General features: G+C 34.2%; 1 protein-coding gene across 2 annotated transcripts; it reads left to right on the plus strand.

The window, feature by feature from the left end:
• Positions 1-1,101: 1,101 nt before the first annotated feature.
• LOC123551674 (uncharacterized) lies at positions 1,102-12,500 on the plus strand. 2 transcript variants are annotated; one of them, XR_008366425.1, is made up of 5 exons: positions 1,102-1,367; positions 1,593-1,699; positions 1,914-2,801; positions 12,066-12,172; positions 12,387-12,500. XR_008366425.1 is itself a non-coding variant. In XM_053519511.1 (3 exons), the coding sequence occupies exon 1, from the start codon at positions 9,285-9,287 to the stop codon at positions 11,082-11,084; it is 1,800 nt and encodes a 599-aa protein (XP_053375486.1). In that variant the 5' UTR covers positions 9,167-9,284; the 3' UTR covers positions 11,085-11,840; positions 12,066-12,172; positions 12,387-12,500. The 2 variants fall into 2 exon arrangements, 1 of the variants encoding a protein (XP_053375486.1); XM_053519511.1 differs by lacking the exons at positions 1,102-1,367; positions 1,593-1,699; positions 1,914-2,801 and adding an exon at positions 9,167-11,840.
• Positions 12,501-18,747: the final 6,247 nt, after the last annotated feature.

Here is an 18,747-nt window from a genome sequence, read left to right on the forward strand (position 1 = left end):
TTTACGTTTATTAAATGGTACCTCGTAACAACCTGTAACAAGAGTCTGAAGATCTTTAACTGCGTCTTGGTGTTTGTTCCCATAATAATTCAGTCAAGTAAAATGGGAGCGGTGGTGTAGTGGTTAAGGTCGGCCGCTCAACAAAGGGGTCGAGATTTCGAGCCCCATTGGGGTCACGACCATGTCTTCTCATATGACACCAGTACTGGTTTTTCCAGGAAGCGGACTCGAGAGTGGTTCAAATTAGCTTAAAGCTTTCATCATAATGGAGCTAAAATAAATTAGTATAAACTAAGTAAAATGGGGCTAGGCCAATTGCACAATTAACATGACAGTTAAAATCTCAAATTTAATTCCAGCTTTGATAAGAAGCCAATGTAGTCGGAACAAACCTTGTTTTGAACTGTTGTACTTGCTGAGTCTTAAAACGGGGTTGGCACTCATGTTTTGTATCCTTTGCATTTTCTGAACTTCATATAACTACTCTGGTGAATGAAATGGTTTAGTATCAGATGGTACACTACTCAATGTAGTCATCACTTAAAACATGTTACGTTAACTTACTGTAACCAATATCAGTACATCTTCCATCGCCAATTAATGTAATGAGGGGATTCAAACACATCGCCTGAGCCAGTCGACAGCTTGGGAAATGAGTATGTTTTTATTTTCAGACAATTCATCTTCATGATATATTACCGGTATTTTAACTAAAAAAGCAGTGTCTCAGTATATTTACGATTTTTATCTTTTTTTACAAAACGGTATTACAAATAAGTTCGCATTAAAACAAATATGAATTTTGTTTGTTTGTAATATAATGAGGGCTGTTCACTATATCATGGAATTTGACCTCTATATCTGTACCCGTGCACGCGATTAATATAATCTAACATACATTGAACGCTACAATATTTCGACAGTTGATTGATACAAAACGCCTCAAAATCATTTAATTTTTACTTCACCATCCTTCGATCGGAATTTCAGTGAATATTGCGTAATAAATACTGAATAGTCCTCGCAAACGACGTACCCTCAGTGTTTACAAATACAATTTAATTGAATCTGAAGAATTCGAATACATAAATATTTGTAACCGGTTGAAAATTTGGTATCTTTAACCTTACTTGTTCATATTGTATGATTTAGTGGTCTCTGACCATGTTTTGATAGAGTTCCTTCCCTTTGACCAAATATTTCTGTTTTTATCCATTAGAGTTACCTTACTTGGAATAATTCCCGCTATAGGTGGCGTTTTCAGTTATTTTGCACAGAAGGCTTGTTGAAATCATGGAAAGGGGTTGCAAAGTTTTGTGCTCGTTGTTTTAAATTAAGTTTTAAGGTCCTTATTGGAATAAATTATGGTTAGTATCATTTGCATTTGTTTTGCAATTGCATGGTCTATACTTGCAGTAAATTATTATGTATTTGACTTTGTAAAACATGCATTTGCTTTACTTTAGAAATCTGGAATTTTGAGTAAGAATTGCTAAAGTTCAAGATAGCACCATTATTCTTTAATTAACTGTAACTTTCATGACTGTCACAGAGCATTCATATCTTTTACACTGTTTCACCATTGTTTGCAGTAACCTGGGTATTATGTGGTAACCGCTGCTTGGCTGTTTTTCTAAGTAACCAGCACCAGTCAGAGAGAATGAGTGAAAGTGTAGACATGACGTTCATTCCATAAATGGTAAGTTTCATGTATAATGTGTATTATTTACTTTGTATTGTGTTCCGTATTGTATTGTTCTATTTTCTGTTTATATGTTCTATTTATAGTGCAATTTATTAATGGCCACTAGATCCATTGATTAAAGCATGTAATAAGATGTTTAAATGAATATGCTATATTGTGTTTATTATTATACATGTATATTTATGAGGCTTACGTATATGTATTTCAGGACGTGATTATCATTCTACACGTTTAACTTTGATTCTACGATGTACGTTATGGCCTCTTAAGTGTTCTACAATGTATTAGCTTAGCAAGTATTATTAAAGGAACTGTGAACCTACCCTCGGTTTAGTCGTTTCTACAAAACAAATCTTTATAGACAGTTTATAAACAAATAAACAATAATGCCAAAAAGGTTTGTCAGAAATGCCCAAGTTACATTTGGCGCCCAACTACAGATACAGTTTCAGTAATATCATCAATACTTGCTAGTTAATTCACATTTCAACTGGAAATACGTCGAGGCAAGTTCAAGATGTCAACTTCAACATCTGGAAAAAATTTTGGCCAAGTGGATATTACAGAAACAATCGTATTTTCTTAAGTCGAGAGGGAGAGTTCATCAACAAAAAGTCGTTTTCATCCAAATGAACGGGATAATACAGAAACAGCCGTATTTTCTTAAGTCGTGGGGGAGAGTTCATCAACATAAAGACGTTTTCATTAAAATAAACTGGGTTTTTTTCATTTTAGACGTGTACATGGAATTGGTTCCATGCAATTGTGAGCCAGGACTCGTGCAGGACTTCTGCAGTATATAGAATTTTATCTGTAAAATTTTTAACAATTAGTACCACTACTGAGTAATGTAGTTAATTAAAAGTCTAAAGAGTATTTCTTCCTACATTAACCGTAGATTCAAGGACTGAATATCTGTAGTGCAGTGACTACAAATCTGGAGTGTTTCAGTAACAGTAACTTCATAAATAAACTTGTGTTGAATAACTTCATTAAAACAAGTTGGAATAGACAGTATATACAGAGACAATGACATTATAATCGTGAGTGGTCTAGTGGTCAGTATTATATAAAGGTTCCACAGTTCAACAGATATGTGAGTATGAAAAGCTTGTAGTATGAAAGATACTTTCACAAATTAATTGCATGATAAATATCTTGCTTAACTTTTGGTAAAGGGACTTCTTACACTAATTACATCATATCATACTTCTCATAAAACCTCAGTTCTAACCATTTTCATAATCATATATGCTGCTATTTTGAATATTTCATGTCCGTTAAATATTAGTTGCCATGGTTTAGATACCGTCAAATACATTTTTTCAGTTGTGTTTTGATTTGAACTGTTGATTAATACACAAATTGACCTCATTTTTCATCTGTTGAATACATTTGGAGGTTCTACCAAGTTCATTATGTTCAGATTCTGTCAAATTTATACAGTTTTCAGCAATGTTTTGAATTGATTTGGTGATCAATACACAATTTGACTCCAGAATAGATTTGAAGTTGTTCTACCAGGTTCATTCAGTACAAGCAATTTTGATTGGTTACAGTTATCAGGTGTCTCAATTTGATTGGTTGACCTTTATTGAAATCATTGATTGACCTTGAGAACAGCTGACATGTGACTATACTATTTTTCCATATTTGGAAATTGTAGTAAAACCTACACAGGTAGTTTATAAATAGTAACAACATATTAGATTAGTAAATATTGGAGAAATACCCAGGAGCAATATTGATTTTCCTACAAGGTAAGTATAGTATATGGTATTGGATAAAGAATAAAGAAGTGATAGTATTATTATATTGTGGTGTGTTTGTTTATTGATTTAATCATTTGCAGGTCTGATATAAATGTGGTAGATTTAAATGTGTATTTAAATAGATATTGGTTGAAATATACATTGTCAATCGTCAGGTCATTACACAGATATTTTCAAGGTTACATTGAGTGAAGGTCAACATATATTTTAAGAACAGAGTTACTTAACTAACAGTGTTAGACATTTAATCTTTATTTAAGTCATAATTGACTTAATTGAAATTAAATTATACATAAAATAATACTACAATTGAACTTTGTCAATTTTAACTTTAAATTACCAGTATTAATTCATTACTGTACTTAGGCAATTGAACTTCGGTGTTCATTTTGAATTTTTTGAAATAATTTATTTGATTTTGAATTAGGATTTTTGAATCTTAACTTGTATTCGTGGGGTACATTTATGTTTGATTTATTGATATGAGGTATTTAGTGAGGACTTAGATACCGTGAACACATTAGTGAAAAGTGACATTGTGTGAAGAGATTTAGTGAAGAATTATATACAGTGAAGACATTTGTGAAAAGTGACATTATGTGAAGAGATAAGTGAAGTATATAGTAAATACTTAAATATATTAGATGTAGTGAAGACATTTGTGAATAGTGAACTTGTGTGAATAAATTAGTGAAGACTATTTAAATAATTTTTGTTCAAGAACATTAGCGAAGTCTTGCGTGAAGATTATTTAAGTGAATTTGTGTGAAACGATAGGTGAAGTAAATAAATAAGTTAGAATAACTTGTGTGAAGTTTAGTGAAAAGGTGTGAAGAATTTAGTGAAGACTTGAAATAAATTAAAATAAATTCTTGTGTAGTGGTACTATGGTACTGTACATTATTTAACATTGATTTTAAGAGCATAAATTGTTCTATACTTATTGGTTGCTATGGAAACATTGTGCAATTAAACATTTATTGAGAGGGTGGAGTACATAGCCCAGACCCAGTTCAAATAAATCTTTATGAATTGTCAATAGCCTTTTGTTGTGACAACTATTTGAACAAATACTTTGTTTGTGAAAGGTGTGCACTTTGCAACATTGTATGCAATAGATAACTTAGTATTGCAGTTGAATTAGTGCAATAGTGAAGTAACTTTTGAGAAAAGTTAATTCAATTAAAGATTATATAATTATATAAAGGATTGACCTTGACTAGTTGGTGTATTGACACACAGTGCAATAGTGTCACATGTGTAATAACATGATGTTCACTTAAATTTTTTATAGTAAAGTCATTATAGTATTTTAGACTTTAGACTGTTGTGTGAAAAGGGATTTATATAGAGCTATTGCTCAAGTGACCTATATACCTGACTATAATTAGTACATAGTTGATGGAGGAGTGTTAAGATAGTAATTTGTACTTGAATCATTAAATAACCTACCGATATAAATGGTTATATTATAGTGACAGGTACACAAAGTTGGTCTATATTTATTTATTAAAGAGACTATACTATACATTAAAGAGGCTATACAGGAGTATTTAAACCCTGAATATAGTGTAGAAAAGAGTTTGTATTTCACTTTTGTGATCTTATACCAGTGACCTGATAGTTAAACTCATTAGTGCCAATTAAAAACATAAGTGGCATATATATTTATACACTTAGTGATCTAGGTGTGAAAAAGGGTTGGTGCAAAGGTTTATAAAAAATTTTTACAACATATATTTAACAGATTTTTATTAAATGTGTTTGTGTTTGTATTAGTCTAGTTGTATTAGTACATTAGTAAACTTACCATCATACCTTTAGTGAAGTAGAATTGAAAACATATATTTTAATAATGGGAACAAAGGAAGACGGTACTTCTGAAATAAAGGAAGAAGCTGGTGCTACAGGTATATCTGGCATATCTGAGGAAGATGAAAAGTTATTGAAAGCCTTTCATAGCTTACATGTCAAACCAACAATAGAAACACCAGAGGATTTGATAAGTTTTATGAAGAAATATGGTACTTTAAAGTCAAAAACATTGGGACTGAGGTAGATATAAAGACTACCACTGAAACTAGTACAACAGAGCCGACACATGAGATGGGAGCTACAGGTGGAGCCACAGCCAGTGGGCATGACACATATATTAAAACCGCATCTTACCATTTTCCAAAGATTTCTACTTTTGGGGGAGATAGTGGTAAAGGAGATGTTACTTGGGAATGTTTTAAATTTGAAGTGGAGGCATTGTTGGCGGATGGCGTTTTTACACAAGAACAAATATTGCATGGGATAAGAAGGTCAGTGAAAGGCGAAGTAGCTGAAATTATTAGAAGGCTAGGAATAGATGCGACAGTACACCAGATTTTGGACAAACTAGACAGCACATACGGAAACATTGAAACAACTGAATCTATTATGAGAAAATTTTATAACTGTACACAACAACAACAAGAGTCGGTCACCAGTTTTGCATCCAGATTAGAAAATTATTTTGACAAAGCAGTGTTACTAAAAGGAATAAATAAAACAGATAGCAATATTTTAAAAGGAGTTTTGTATCAAGGTTTAAGGAAGGAGATTAAACATCAGGCTGCTTACAAATATGAAACCATTCTTGATTATGACAGATTTAAGATAGAAATTAGAAAGATAGAGGCAGATACGAAGGATGAAGGTGATGAAAAGAAGAAACCATGCAAACCTGCAGTGATACAACCAGAAAAGAATGATATGACCGAGGTCAAAGATTTATTGAAAAAATTAAATGAAAGAGTACATAAATTAGAAGAACAGAAGAACAACAATGAAGAAACTTTTTTAGAAAGAGGTGCACAGTACAGACCTTATAACAGTCGAGGAACAAGGTGGAATGGAAGCAATAGAGGATTTACAAGATACAACAACAGAGGGTACAACAATCGAGGTAATAGAGGTGGAAGAGGTGACCACACACCCAGTAGACCGACAGCAAACACTACATTTTCGCCAACCTGTTACAGATGTAATAAAAGGGGACATTACCAATATAACTGCCCAAACTAGTTTGTGCTCCCGTTGCGGGATCGAACCCGAGCACGTCCGACAGTACTAAAGATCCCAAATTAGTAGGTGATGTTAATGAAGTTAACATTAGTGTAAATAGAATTGGTGTCTCTGCATTACTAGATACAGGATCATGTGTTAGTTTGATCTCTGAGTCATTTTACAAAGAACATTTGTCTGACGTAGAGTTAGAACCCCTTACTGGTGTATTGAATATTGAATGTGCTGATGGACAGCAGCTTCCTTATTTAGGTTGTATAGAGGTAGAATTGAGTATTGATACTGGTTTAGATAATGCTAAGCCCCAACAGTGTATATTTTTGGTGTCACCAGATACTAAGTATTCAAGCAAAACTCCAGTGATATTAGGAACCAATATTCTGCAGACTTTACTTCAAGACTGTAAGGATTTATATGGTTCACAATTTCTACAGAAAGCAAAATTGCATACACCATGGTTTCTTAGTTTTAGAGCAATGGTTGTTAGAGACAAAACTTTAAAAAGGAACAAAGATAGATTGGCCATAGTTCGAAGCGCCATGCCAGATAAGATATTGTTAAAACCAAATGAAACAAAAAATGTTAGGGCATATGCTGATAAAAAAATGAATTATCAAAGGACTAATGCTATTATCCAAGAAACAGAAGACTCTGCTATTCCATCTTTTATTGATGTGACACCTGCCATTGTTGATTATGATTACAACAACAATAACAGTGAGTTCATTGTTACCTTGTCAAATATCACCACATCTACGGTTACAATTTCACCAAGATCCATACTTGCGGAATTACAGCCCGCGAATCTTACAGAAGATGTAATCAAAAGACATGAAGAAATTGATTTGGACAGAAAGAGAGAACAAGTAGTAAATGAACTTAATTTAGATGAGGACAACATTTTAGATACAGAACAGAAACAACAGTTAAAACAACTGCTTTTAAAACATAAGGACATATTTTCTACAGGTGACACAGACATTGGGCAATGTGACAAAGTAAAACACAGAATAGACTTAACAGATGAAATACCCTTTAAGATGAGACATAGAAGGATACATCCAAATATGGTAGAAGAAGTAAGGCAACACTTAGAGCAGTTACTGTCATGTGATATAATCAGGCCATCAAAGTCACCGTATGCTTCACCGGTTGTTCTTGTACGAAAGAAAAACGGCAAACTTCGAATGTGCATCGATTATAGAATTCTTAATTCAAAAACGGTACGAGACTCTTACGCCTTACCAAGAATCGAAGAAGTATTTGATTGTTTAAACGGTGCCCAATATTTTAGCACCATAGACATGAAATCTGGATACCATCAGATGGAGATAGAAGAAGAACATAAACCAAGGACAGGATTTACAGTAGGAGCGTTGGGTTTCTGGGAATTTAATAAACTCCCATTTGGTCTTACGAACGCACCAGCTAGCTATCAGCGCTTAATGGAAGAATGTCTCGGAGAACTAAACATGAACATATGTGTTATATACTTGGATGATTTGATAATATTCAGCAAAACCTTTGAAGAACACTTAGAAAACATTGACAAGGTATTTACTAGATTAAAAGAATTCAACCTTAAGTTGGCAGCAGAAAAATGTTCCTTTTTTCAAAAAAGGTATCATTCCTAGGACATGTTGTAAGCAGTGAAGGAATTGAAACTGACCCATCTAAGATTGAACGAATACGTAACTGGCCTACACCTTTAAACGCAGATCAACTTCGAAGCTTTCTTGCTTTTGCAGGATACTACAGACGTTTTATAAAGGATTTTAGCAAAATCACTAGGCCGTTAAATGACCTGCTACCACCAACAACTTCCAAAAGAGGCCCAAAGAAGAATCAAAAGGAATGGAAATGGACACAAGAAGAACAGGAGTTTTCGACAAGCTGAAGGTTATCTTGTCATCCCCGCCTATATTAGCATACCCGAATTTTGATCTTCCTTTCGAACTTCACACGGACGCTAGCACCAAAGCATTGGGAGCAGTACTTTATCAAGAACAGAATGGTCACAGGCGTGTTATTTCTTATGCAAGTCGTTCACTTAGTAAATCTGAACAGAATTACTCCGCATTCAAATTGGAGTTTCTTGCACTTAAATGGGCTGTTACTGAAAAATTTTCAGACTATCTCATGAACAGTCATTTTTCAGTTTTAACTGATAACAACCCATTGACATACATATTAACTTCTGCTAAATTGGATGCGACTGGGCAACGATGGGTTTCCGCATTGGGAAACTTTTCGTTTGACATCACTTACCGAAGTGGTCGAAATAATATTGATGCTGATGCACTCAGTCGCTATCCACATGACAGATTAATCAATGAATTAGAAACAACAAAGATTGATAAAAGCACAGTTAATGCCATATGTCATACCATATCACCGCCTGTCATTGAAATTTTACCAACATTTAGCATAAACATACTAGATGCAACAGAAGATCCTGGACAGCCCCTCGCACAGATAGAGATGAGAGAAATAAGGAGGGCACAAAGACAAGATAGACTAATAGATAGATGGAGAATAGCAACAATCGATCAAGCAATGCCTGTACAGGACTTTAGTAAAGAAGATAACATCATGAAAAGACAATTCAAGAATTTCATAATGAAGAGAGGATTTTATTTAGAAAACTACATGAAAATCAGGAAATAATAGAACAACTGATACTTCCAAAATGTTACAGAGATCAAGTATTAAGAGGTCTGCATAACGACGTTGGTCATCCAGGTAAGGAAAGGACAATGAGATTGTTACGAGAAAGATTTTATTGGCCAGGGATGTCAGTTGACGTAGACCAATGGATTTCCAAATGTGACAGGTGCTTGAGGAGAAAAAGCTCAGTACATAGTAGAGCTCCACTCATAAATGTAAACACGACTTACCCTCTTGAGTTAGTCTGTTTAGATTTCTTGACACTTGAACCAGCCAAAGGAGGCATAGCAAATGTCTTAGTAATCACAGACCATTTCACTAAATTTGCCATGGCTGTGCCCACAAAAAATCAAACTGCTAAGACAACTGCTGAGACTTTCTACAACAATTTTATTGTTCATTATGGTTCACCAACAAGACTTCACTCAGATCAAGGAGCAAATTTTGAAAGCGAAATCATCAAGGAGTTATGTAAACTTACTAATATTCAGAAGAGTCATACTTCAATTTATCATCCGCAAGGCAATTCAGGACCAGAAAGATTCAATAGAACATTATTGGACATGCTAGGAACTCTTGAAAATTCACAAAAGGCAGACTGGAAGAAATATGTGAATCATCTTGTCTATTGCTATAACTGTACTCCTCATGAATCTACACGAGTTGCACCATTTGAAATCATGTTTGGTCGAAAACCCCGACTTCCTATAGATACACTTTTTGAACAAGCAAATGATAGTCTTGTAAACAAAGGTACAAAAGAATACATTATGGATCTCAAGGAAAAAATGTTAAAAACTAGGAGAATCGTTGATGAGTATGTGTCAAAAGCAAAGAAGAAACAAAAGAAATATTATGACACTAAGGCAAAAGCTGCAAGAATAGAAGTTGGTGATAAGGTCTTGGTTAAAGTGTTATCATTTGAGGGTAAACACAAGATTGCTGACAAATTTGAAGAAGATGTGTACTCCGTAATTGAACAAGTAAAAGACAACATTCCAGTCTACAAGGTTAAGTCTGATGTATCTGGTAGAGTGAAAACCTTGCACAGAAACCATTTATACCTGTTACAACATCAGGATAATATAAATGGGGAAAATCAAGAAGTAGATGTTGTGGAAAAGGAGGATGCATCCAATGTGAAAGAAGAGAATGGTATTGATAGATGTGACGTCACGGAAATTGAAGAAGAGTCTGAGTCTGATGATGACACAGGTGATCTTGTAGTATTCACAAGATCAGGGGACGCCCATAATCCTGTAGTAGTCAAGGACAAAGTTCTAAAGGAAAGAACAGAAAATAAGAAGGTGAGTATTGATATGCCAATTGATTTAATTTCAGATAAGGATACTAGGCCTAAGGATGATGGAAAGAAGAAGGAAGTTAAATCACCTGAAGGTGCAGAGGTTTCAGAAACAAAAAAAACATTGATCGTCAGAACAGATGATACAGGAACAGATGAAACAGAAGAATTAGTGAGTGTCAATATAGATGAAACAGAGGAAGTGACTGTCCCAGAATCAGAAGATACAGATACAGAAGACACTGAAACAACAACAAATAGAGAAACAGAAAATACCAAGACACAAGGCAGTGATGTAGATGATGAAGAGAGACAGGAGAAAGACATCCAAACACAAACAACTCCTATTGCAGCAGAACAAAGGGAAACACCACCTAAAGAGTCGCCTAGACCTCAACCTAAACCAAGACGTGTAGCAAGAGACAGAAAGCTTCCTAAACATTTGGAGGACTACCAGTTATATAGTGTTGTACCTAGACCACAGGATCCAAGATTTCAAGCCCTGAGACAGGTAATGGAGTCAGGAGTATTGGACACATTAGATAGTGAAATGGCCAGGAGATTAGTCAACAGTATTTTTCAGTAAAGTGTATTATTGCTGTAACACTTTTGTTGACATTGTAAATATTTGCTTATTCTGATAATGTCACTCATGTATGAATTTTATTATTATTTTTATCAGATTGCTATATACAATTGTTTTTAACAAATATTGAACATTAAGCCTAAAAGGAACGATATTAATGCTTTGTAATTGTTATTGTGAGGACACAATTTCAAAGTAAGGGGAGACAATCAACAATGATTAGGTAAGGACACGTAAGTTACGCATTGAAACAAGGTAGAAGTATATCTTATATGTAGATATGTAGTGGATATGTTATTCAAATGTAGAAGTTGAATATATCTCGTATGTAGATATTTTATTGCAGTTAATAGTATGGTAGCTGTAATTTAAAATGCTGACATAAGCATTTTTTGACAACTGACAGATATTGACTGTTTGGTATATGTTGAAAATAGTTTGACTTTATAATGACGGGACGTCATTTCTCAGGCCAGGGAAATATGTAACCGGTTGAAAATTTGGTATCTTTAACCTTACTTGTTCATATTGTATGATTTAGTGGTCTCTGACCATGTTTTGATAGAGTTCCTTCCCTTTGACCAAATATTTCTGTTTTTATCCATTAGAGTTACCTTACTTGGAATAATTCCCGCTATAGGTGGCGTTTTCAGTTATTTTGCACAGAAGGCTTGTTGAAATCATGGAAAGGGGTTGCAAAGTTTTGTGCTCGTTGTTTTAAATTAAGTTTTAAGGTCCTTATTGGAATAAATTATGGTTAGTATCATTTGCATTTGTTTTGCAATTGCATGGTCTATACTTGCAGTAAATTATTATGTATTTGACTTTGTAAAACATGCATTTGCTTTACTTTAGAAATCTGGAATTTTGAGTAAGAATTGCTAAAGTTCAAGATAGCACCATTATTCTTTAATTACCTGTAACTTTCATGACTGTCACAGAGCATTCATATCTTTTACACTGTTTCACCATTGTTTGCAGTAACCTGGGTATTATGTGGTAACCGCTGCTTGGCTGTTTTTCTAAGTAACCAGCACCAGTCAGAGAGAATGAGTGAAAGTGTAGACATGACGTTCATTCCATAAATGGTAAGTTTCATGTATAATGTGTATTATTTACTTTGTATTGTGTTCCGTATTGTATTGTTCTATTTTCTGTTTATATGTTCTATTTATAGTGCAATTTATTAATGGCCACTAGATCCATTGATTAAAGCATGTAATAAGATGTTTAAATGAATATGCTATATTGTGTTTATTATTATACATGTATATTTATGAGGCTTACGTATATGTATTTCAGGACGTGATTATCATTCTACACGTTTAACTTTGATTCTACGATGTACGTTATGGCCTCTTAAGTGTTCTACAATGTATTAGCTTAGCAAGTATTATTAAAGGAACTGTGAACCTACCCTCGGTTTAGTCGTTTCTACAAAACAAATCTTTATAGACAGTTTATAAACAAATAAACAATAATGCCAAAAAGGTTTGTCAGAAATGCCCAAGTTACATATTGTCAATAAACTAGTTTACTTAAAGATGTCAAAGCGTGTGTGTACCATTTATCAATCACTTCTCATTTTTTATGTAATAAGAATATTACCTGTTAATATAATCCTTTCCGTCACTACCGCAGGTCACGCCAGGTCCGTACAGTAGGCAAGGTTCGTGCGTGATGTAGCTACAGTCCAGTGGCGTAGGGAAAGGGAGCTGGCAACATACATCTGAATATAGCAACTGAACTTTAAATGACTTATGGAGAACATATCACATTTACACTGTATCATCTAGTTACATGGAATGTCTTTAATAACTATTTTATGCATCAATTAAGATAATGTTGAGCAGACGGACATGTAAATACGCTAGGATTCAAAGCTTACAACAAAAAGGGTTTGGAATGTGCTTACCAACAAAGGCCAATGTTTGAAGAAGTATTCCTATTCGGTTTAAAATCATGTCGTAGACTATTACTGAAAGCTACGCGAATTGAAATTCTCTTATCTCTAAAATACATTAAAATAAGAAAGTATTATCTTGTTTTAGACTTAGTGAATATCCAATAATTTATATAAAAGAATCAAACGTATTGATAAACTCTAGTTACAACACTTGAAAAAATAAATACTGAACATATTTGTAAAACTAGAAATAATTAAAAGAAACCGTGCGATTTGAACTGTTATTCTTATTTGCAAGACCAGTATTCTTTAATTTTAATATTAAAAGGAACATGCTGCAAAAATAAAACACCATTTATTTCACAGGTTGTGGAATAGCCCAGACAATGTGTTTCAACCCCTCGATTTCGTTAATTTTCCATTGAATATATTCTGAATGAAATCTGAAAAGTAGATTCCTCGGAAGCACCGGGAACAAGACCAACAGTGAAAATTGCAGATTGAGTCTGTTCATGAGCAGTAATGGAAAATGCAACACTGCCCTCGCCCCCTAGCACCGGCTTAAGCAGTAATCAATATTCAAAACTAAACGAGTTGAAATCAATGATCCCAAAGGACCAGAAAATATAACAACACTGAGATGAAGTCGCGGCGACTTTTTACGGCCGCCATACAGCACTTAACACCCGCTGTTCTGAAGTAAATAAAATCTGAAAAATAGATCCCTCGGTAGCACCGAGAACAAGGAAAACAGTGAAAATCGAAGACTCGGTTTGACTGAGTCTGTTCATGAGTAGTAATGGAAAATGCAACAGTGCTTACGCCCATAGTACCGACTTAAGTAGTGTCCAATTTTCAAATCTAAATGAGTAGATATCAATGATCCCTAATCAATGATGAAGTTGTACATAACAAGCTACTTTAACATTCAAATATGTTACATGTGAAGTCAAACCATTGTCTAAAGAAAGCAACTAGAGGATTATTTCATATTTGTCTGATCTAACTATACCAAGGTATCATAAATCACCGTGCTTAATGTATTGCTTTTTAAAGATTGTATTCATTGTGAACTGCACACTATTTGGAATTATCATGAGATTCCTAATCATTAATGGTTGACAATGTTTGTAAAACAGAAACAATCAGACTTGTTTTTGAATGAATGATTCTGTTCTGCTGTAGAACGATCCATTAAATTTATGAAATGTACACTTTCAAACATGAGTTTGGTTTTTGAAAGATATCTTGTGAAAACTCCCTCTAAAGTTTTGAAATATATCATCAAATTAAAAACTACAAATGACAATTTTCCAGTGGAAACTGGATTAATATATCACTGAATAGACGTATTTCTACAACCAGTGGAAGATCCTTTTACATATATGAATGTCTTTTATTCGCTATTAGCAGCAAGCGTTATTTGCATGCTAAATAAATAAAGAAATATAACATACATAGCCTAGATATGTACATGTTTATTGATATCATTTAAATTCCTCAGAATATAAGAAACTATGCTCATTTCTTAAAACAGATAGCTAATATTTTATTCGTTTATTCCCTCTACCTACATATTTGGCTATGTGTACTGATCGTCTTGATTCCATGGACCAACGTCAAAAAAACTGCATGCGGCTCGGGTGATATAATTTACACCAAAAAAGTAATTGTTGTAGTATGCATGAGCTTTTTTAAACATTAGCTGTTAAATTAGAACCTGTACATCGGATTGTTTCATACATAGCTACTGCATTCCTAAATTTATCACAAAAATAATATTATATCTGTGCATGAAAAATACAAGCATTTGTCTACCATTTAATTTAGTATTAACATCTGTCAATATGTCTAGGCGTAAGATATTTCTAAATGAAACACTTTAATGAAGGCTTAATAAATGACCTTGAAAAAATGCTGTAGTTGATAGTTTTTAAGGGACTGAGATAAGCTCTAGTATACCTGCAATGCAAATAAGGAGTATGATTTGAAATTTTAACAGTCAAAAAACCTACATTGAAGCTGCACTACACATCAAAGTGGTAGCAACACGATTTCAAGTGTAGTTCTACTTAAATTTCATGGGTGCGCCTGTTTTTGTAATGCAACGGCTGGCAGTTAACCTTAAGAGTGTTCCTAGATTCTGTACCAGTGACGCCAAGCTCTCCGCAAGTAAACGTCAACATCTCTAAATGAATTAGAGGTGGAGGACGAATGATTTCAGACACATTTTGATCAGGTCATCACTTACCAACCTTTGCCTTGCTCTGGAATATTACTCACCACCTCACGCTCCGCGGCACTGTCCCTGTCGAGCCTTTGCTCTGGAATAGCACACACGGCCTCACGATCCGCAACACTGTCCCTGTCGAGTTTAGCGGAAGGCTTAATTTTTTATATTGTATATTCATAACAATTTGAGTCTGCGTCAAAATGCGTTGGACTATAAATTATATGACCGGGCAAAATTCGAGAGCAGTATATTTGAATTATTTGCCCTAACGTCTCTTGTCCTTTGATGAAACATTAGCCGAATGACCATTAGTTTGTTACATAGTTTGAATAATACTAAAGCTTTTTCGTGTAAAAAGTGAAACATTCCAATTACTGGGTGAAATGTTAAAGTGCAATAAATACATTAAATTTGTTTTCATTTGTAAAAGTACTTTCTTTTAAACAATATGTTATGTGTCTCCCTTTATTAGTGTACGTTTAGTAATCTTTTTTATTTTGCAATTTAAATGTTGCACGTGATGTTTGCTTTCATATATTTTGTACAGGTTGCATTGCATTTGAGCTTTGAAAGTATTGCATTTAGAAATGGTTGTATTGTTTATATACATGCACTGTTAAAGATAGGAACTAAAAATTCATCACATACCACATTTCTTGTGATAAATATTTTAGGGATGATCCTTCTGCATATCCTTCTGTCATACATAAATGTGTTTAAGAAATAAAAGCATTACAATTTGTCATTCATTCGGTGTTTATTACACAAACTGTACGTTTTCGGCTGTTGTTCGTAAGGTTTTCTTGCGAAAAGATTTGCGTCGTTGTATAGCTTCATGGTCGTCTGTTCATTGCCCTAAAATAGCTTTTGAAGACTTTTTTTTCAGGTCTTTTTATGATATATAACAAATTGTGACATGTTCCAGTCATGTATTCTTAGAATCTTTACAAACTCGGGTGTGTAAAAAGAACCTTTCTTTTGAACAATTACTTGCATGTGTGTGTTGCCATTTCCCTTTTCCTAACACCATTTGGTTGTTATTACATCATATACGAGCCTTGTTTACTTAACGGTTCCGAAACTGCAATGCACGTTTTTGTATATAGAGGGATATAAACACAAAAAATATAAACACGTCATGTCACACTGGCTATACACAGACATTATTTCGTTGACACAAATGAATGCAAACAGAGATATACATACTTGAAGGAAAATATCAGGGCACCGAAAGTAGTTTATCAGAGGACACTGTTACCCTACAGAATAAAACAATCAGTTCCCTTTTCCCCTCACAAACAGAAATTGAAAAGTAAAATGAAGAAATGCAAAAAACAATAATAGAGTTTGAAGAAAAATGTCAAATGCCCCGAAGTAAACTTCCTCGCAGTAAAGACTTGAAAACTTTTAGTAGAAAAAAAGCTAATGCTGCTCTTTGGTTTGCTGATAGTTTTGGATTGAGGTGTTGACGCCTGTATCAATAAACAATGGGAAAATTAAGGTACTGCTAGGTGGTTTTCTGATTTGAGTTGACCAGGACGAAGGAATATATTGTTTATTTTGGACAAGTTTGGTATTAGTGATGACTCTTACCATGAATTATCTGTTAAGTCAGATTTGCCTTCATTAACTAGCATAAAGAAAGAAAGGTCTAATCTAAAGTCTCAAATCACTATATCCCGTTGTCCAGGTAATATCCCGGGGATTTTGTCAGTATTGAGTCTGGGATTTTGCAGTACATTGAGGCAAAACTGCTTATCAGAACTTGCAATAAAAACATTGGTGTTGTTAATCAGAAAATTATGAAACACTTAAAATATCCCGCAAGCCAGTTTTTCGGGAACTAAATGACCTAATTCAGAAAGGAAGTGTTAGTTTTAGTGGAAAGTCTTACCCACTTAATTAAATTGATATTAAATTTGGAGGAGATACGAAATTCATCCAATTATGCCTTGGTCTGAGTGGATCTACCTCAAATTATGCTTGTCCATGGTGTTATGTCAGCCAAGCCCAAAGACTAGACCAAAATAAACAGGCAAATTATTATGAAACAGAATATATGAAAAGGACCCTTAATACCCTGGAAACAAATTGTAGTGGCCAGAAATTTGGAAGTAAACACCTGCCCCTTATAAAAAAAAAACCTTGATGATATTGTACTTGATGATTTGCATCTCCTGTTAAGAATTCGTGATGTCTTGTTGACTAACTTGATTGATGGCTGTAAACAGCTGAATTCCAAACGTGGGGTTCTTGGGCAATATCCGCATCATTTAAATGATATGGTGTCAACAATTAGGGACTGTGGGTTTAGGTTTTTTTACCTAGACCGACAGAGCGTCATCAGAGCTAAACTGGACCTCTTTCACTGGGCATAATTATCGAATATTGCTCCAGTCATTGCCTGACATTGTTTATCTTTGGCGCGAATTTGGCAATATACACAGACTGATCACAAAACAAACCTGTGAAAAATCTCGCTGTTTTCAGTCATCCAAGAGTGGATGCTCACGTTCCAGACACTTTCTTAAAAGGATTTGATCGGGTACGATAGGGTCACCTCCTACATGCATTCGCTGTTGTTTCACGTCCCATGTATAATTGAACGCCATGGTTCTTTGAACAGTTTTAGAGGCCAAGGGTTTGAGAAATTAAATAATGTGATTAAAGGGATCGGAAGGCCTGGTCATAAATCATTTTCTTTTCATCAAAAATACTTTAAATAATAGCTGCATGATATAATTTATGTCAAATACACAATTAGTAAAGAGAAACGGACGTTTAAATGTGCAAAAATATTGCGCAATAATTGGACCCAGGGCGCAGCCATTTTCCCAATATCGCCTCTTGCGAGATTGGCGAAAGTGAAGCTGTGACGTCATTTACACACCTCCGGCATTATGGCGTTGAAAAATACATGTAAAGATAACTGTAGAAAGTGCTTCTTATACCTTTAATTTATATAGATTTACTTGCGTACTGATAATTATTTTGTGTCATAGCGGTGGAGAATAAGTATATGACTCATGTCATGAGTGAAGGTAGTGTTTTTTGTCAATCTAATCACTGAACAATCGGTTTGATTAGTCAGGAAAATGCCGCAGTGTCAGGCAATAAACTGTACAAACAAAAGTGGGAAGAGTTTCTTCCAAATTCCCGATCCGCTTAGGTCTTACAATCATAGAAACTTATGTAAGAAATGGATAGACAATCTTCACAATGGAAAATTAAAATTTGAAACATTTAAAGCTCACCTTTCCAATTTTGTATGTGAAGACCATTTCAGTGAGGATTGTTTTGAGGGGACATTTGATTGCCCAGTAGCCAGTGCTCTCAACTTCACACATAGATGAAAATCACTGAAGTTTGGTTCAGTACCAACAATTGTGAATGTATATAATTCTACTTGCACTGACTCTGCTAAATCAAGACCATCATCGGAGAGTATACGAGTGAAACGGAAAAATGCACAGGTATTAATATTTACTTACAGCAATAAAATATTTTATTATATTAATATAGGC

This window comes from Mercenaria mercenaria, chromosome 12, assembly GCF_021730395.1.
Source record: "Mercenaria mercenaria strain notata chromosome 12, MADL_Memer_1, whole genome shotgun sequence".
Lineage (NCBI taxonomy): Eukaryota > Metazoa > Mollusca > Bivalvia > Venerida > Veneridae > Mercenaria > Mercenaria mercenaria.